Genomic DNA, 4,360 nt, shown 5'->3' with positions numbered 1-4,360 from the left:
CTGGGCATGGAGAGGTGATCCAGTGAGTGATGGGGAGGGGAGAAAAAGAGTGAGCATCAGTGGCAGGGAGTTGGGGCAAGAGGTGGAGAAGGGAGTGTGGCATAGAGGCAAGAGGTGGAGCGGGGCTGTGTCTTGGGGGAATAGATGCAGAAGTGGCTGTGGCCTTGAGGGAAGATGTGTACTAGCGGCATTGCCTTGGGGGGGAAGCGGGGTAAGAGGCAGGGACCCAGGGGTCATGGTGGCTAGTTCTCTGAAAACAACCACTCAATGGGCATCGACTGTCAAAAGAGTAAACATAATGTTGGGAATCACTAGCAACGGGATAGATAATACAACAGAAAATACCATATTACCTCAATATACATCCATGGGATGCCCACATCTTGAATACTGAGTGCAGATGAGGTTGCCTCATCTCAAAAAAAATATATTGGAATTGGAAAAAGTTAAAAAGGGCAATAAAATGATTAGGGGTATGGAACGGCTTCCGTATGAGGCGAGTATGGGACTTTTCAGCTTGGAAAAGAGACTACTAAGGGTGTGTGTGTGTGATAGAGGTCTATAAAATCATAACTGGTGTAGAAAAAGAAAATAAGGAAGTGGTATTTACTCCTTCTCATAACACAAGAACTGGGGTTACCAAATGAAATGAATAGGCAACAGTTTAAAACAAGCAAAAGGAAGCATTTCTTCACACAATACACAGCCAAGCTTGGAACTCCTTGCCAGAGGATGTTGTGAAGGTCCATCAATAGCCAAGGTGGGAAGGGATGGTGTGTCTTTACCAGCAGCTGGAAATGGGTGACAGGGAATGGATCATTTGATTACCTGTTCTGTTCATTCCCTCTGGGGCACCTGGCACTGGCCACCATTGGCAGACAGGACACTGGGCTAGATGGATCCTTGGTCCGGCCCAGTATGGCCATTCTTATGTTCTTATATTCCCAGAGGTCCAGTTATCAGTAATTAGAAGGGTGGCAAACCAATGAGTTCTACACTGCCTGATTCTGCAGTTTGTCGCATTGACACAGCACAGTAAGGTCAGGAAAGGGTCTAATGTCTCTCTGACTGTCCAATCAGTGATTCACAGAAGAGAACACAGTGCCATGTCACCAGCCAGCTCTGCACAGAGCTCGGTCTGAGAGCCAGAGCACCAGGAGAAAACTTTAAGTCCCTTTATGAGTAAAGAGCCGGAGCAGCCTGTCCCGGATCTGTTTGGTCCTCACCCCGTAGATGATGGGGTTGAGCATGGGGGGCACCAGGAGGTACACATTGGCAATGAGAACGTGGAAATGCAGGGGCACATTGTGGCCATACCGGTGCGTGAGGGAGGAGAAGAGACCTGGGATGTAAAAGGTTAAGATGGCAAACAGGTGGGAGCTGCAGGTCCCCAAAGCCTTGAGCCGGGCGTCCTTTGTGGGGAGGCTGAAGATGGCCTTGAGGATATGGGTGTAGGACACAGCAATAAAAATCATATCCAGACCCCTCACACAGAATACCACAAAGAGGCCGTAGTAACTACTGACGCGGGTGTCGGCGCAGGCCAGATTCACCACGGCTATGTGCTCGCAGTGAGTGTGCGGGATGATGTTGGTTCTACAATATGGCCATTGCCTCACCAGAAAGGGATAAGGCAGTATGAGGATGCCGCTGCGAAACACCGTGGCCAGGCCAATCTTGGCAACCATGGAGTTTGTCAGGATGGTGGAATGTCTCAGGGGATCACAGATGGCCACGTAGCGATCAAAAGCCATAGCCACAAAGATCCCAGACTCCATCAATAAGAAGCAGTGAATGAAGTACAGCTGGGAGAGGCAGGCACTGAAATCAATCTCCCTGGAATTGAACCAGTAGATGCTCAGTGTTTTGGGCAGGGTGGATGTAGTCAGGACCAGGTCAGTGATGGCCAGCATGCAGAGGAAATAGTACATGGGCCCATGGAGGCTTGGTTCTGTCTTCACGATGAACAGGATGATGAAGTTCCCCAAGAGAGCTATGGCATACATGGCACAGAAGGGGATGGAGATCCAGACATGGGCCACCTCCAGGCCAGGAATGCCCACTAGGATGAAGGTGGAGGGGTTGGTGAAGTCAGTTTTGTTGGAATCTGACATGTAGTAGGGAAGAAGTTGTTCAACTCTGAGGCGTTCCCAGGGTCCAGGGTGATGGTCGCAGTACAAAAGCCTGGATGGAGAGACAATGTTAATATGAGCCACTACATGCACTACTGGATACTTTTCTCATGGGTGAAGCCGCTTGGTTGCTCTTCACACACATTTTCATTTTTCAGAGAAATGAATTATGAACAACTGACCCTACTAATGCCAATTCCATATTTGATGGTCCTCCATGCAGCAATTATTTCTACACATCATGGTCTGGGAAATCTTAATAGGCACCAGCAGGAAACACACATGTGGATACTGGTTATCCCTCATTGTTCCTTAATGCAATGAAAGCCAGGCTAGAAAGTCCATGGTATTCCCCCAGGCACCTGGTTGCTCAAAATCAGAAAGTGTAAAAAAACACGCACAAAAAACAAAGCTTTGCCAGTCCATGTGCCGGGGGAAACATTCCAACTAGAACCATCTCAGGGAAAAGACCTGGGGGTCATCAATAGCTGTTCCATGGAAACACCTGCTGATTCACAGTAGTGGCCAAAACAAAGATAATGTTCAGATGCCTAAGGAATGGGGTGGAGAGCAACCTGCTCTGGAAACGCTCTCAGTTGTGGTCACCCAGTCTCTATAAAGGATATAGCAGATAGAAAGGAGATTTCTGAGACAGGCTATGAGAATGGGGGAGGCTGCCATATGCGGACAGAGTGAAAAGTCTGGGACTGTTTTGTTTAGAGAAGCCACAAATAAGGGGGCATATGATAGAGGAGAACAAAATAACAGAATGGAACTGATTACATTAAAATGGACAAATAGAGAACAGTTCCTATCCCGTAATATCTACAGATAATTACTGCTTCAAAAGGGCTAATTCCTCAACAATGACAAATTATCCACAAAACTGATTGGGAGGAAAAAAATATTGAGGAAAATGGAAAGGAAAATTGGGAGTTCTTTAAGAAGAGTTTATTAGCTAGCTAACAAGCCACAGTTCCGCAGTAAAGAAAGTGAAGATCTCATATCATATGAGCTGATGGAATACATTCTAGTCCATTAGCAGTCAAGGAGGATGTTAAGCAGCATCTACAGTAGAACCTGAGGGTTACGAACACCAGAAACATAAACTTTTAAAAATTAAAGGGAATTTTTTTTTAAACGATTTGACAAGGTTAGGAAAAAATGGAAAATCTGGCATGGGATTAGTTAAAAAAAAGTCTAGTCATATAATGAATGTGAGTCACCAACAGGGTTTATGGAAACAGTCTTGTCAAATAAGTTTTCATCCTTTAATGACTGTACACATTTGGTTGACCAAGGGGACTGTGCATATACGATAGCCTTCAATGACTCTGATTTGATGTAGTCAGAGAAAACATTCAGATCAAAACACTATCCAATATCAGTAGAGGACATGTAAAATAAACTAAAAATTGGCTAAGTGACAGATCTCAGGCAGCAGTTGTCAATGGGGCATTACAGGGAATGGGGGTGTTTTTAGTGCAGTACTGCAGGGATCAGTTCTAGGCCCCATGCTATTTAATAGTTTCATCAATGATATGGAAGCAAATAGAAAATCACTGCAGATAAAATAGCGGAGGACCCAAAATTGGCAGAGTGGTTACAATGAGGCCACCAGGGCAGACACAAATGTTTTAATACAGTCAAATGCAAACTTATCTCAGAATAGGGAATGCAGGCCCAACCCACAGACTCGATCACTGTATTATGGAATTGAGGGACCCTGAAAAGGATTTAGGTGTCACTGTGGACAACCAACTCATTGTAGTGGTGAGCTGGAGCAGGGGAAGGATTTTACCTCTGCATATGGCATTGGTGAAACCGACTGCATCCAGTTCCGTGGTCCACATTTCACAATTTGAAAATTTGGAGTACATGCAGAAAAGAGCCACAAAAAGGATTGGAGGCTGCAGAAAATGGCGACCAGTGAGGGACATAAAGAGCTTCATCTCTTTATCTTATCAAAAGTACAATCAAATGGAGAAAAGAAATCACATTGGGGAAGAAAGCTACTAGAGCCTCCATGGGATAGTACTTGGGGTGTGCTACAGACCGCCGGGATCCGATTTGGATATGAATAGAGACCTCTTTTATGTTTTTAATGAAGTAAATACTAATGGGAATTGTGTGATCATGGGAGACTTTAACTTCCCAGATATAGTCTGGAAGACAAGTGCTAGTAATAATAATAGGGCTCAGATTTTCCTGGATGCGATAGCTGATGG

General features: G+C 45.2%; 1 protein-coding gene across 1 annotated transcript; it reads right to left on the bottom strand.

Annotated features, from left to right (window-relative positions):
* Positions 1–1,166: 1,166 nt before the first annotated feature.
* LOC135882900 (olfactory receptor 52E8-like) lies at positions 1,167–2,775 on the bottom strand. The gene is made up of 2 exons (XM_065409935.1): positions 2,766–2,775; positions 1,167–2,146 (listed from the first exon to the last, which is right to left on the bottom strand). The coding sequence occupies exon 2, from the start codon at positions 2,112–2,114 to the stop codon at positions 1,167–1,169; it is 948 nt and encodes a 315-aa protein (XP_065266007.1). The 5' UTR covers positions 2,115–2,146; positions 2,766–2,775.
* Between the last annotated feature and the right edge of the window lie 1,585 nt (positions 2,776–4,360).

This window comes from Emys orbicularis, chromosome 1, assembly GCF_028017835.1.
Source record: "Emys orbicularis isolate rEmyOrb1 chromosome 1, rEmyOrb1.hap1, whole genome shotgun sequence".
NCBI lineage: Eukaryota > Metazoa > Chordata > Testudines > Emydidae > Emys > Emys orbicularis.
Note: the sequence above shows the minus strand (reverse complement) of the source record. Positions and strands in the feature narration are given on the sequence as shown.

Bases quoted from the DNA above. Each gene is read 5' to 3' on its own strand.
- LOC135882900 (XM_065409935.1), bottom strand. From the start codon at position 2,114: ATGTCAGATTCCAACAAAACTGACTTCACCAACCCCTCCACCTTCATC.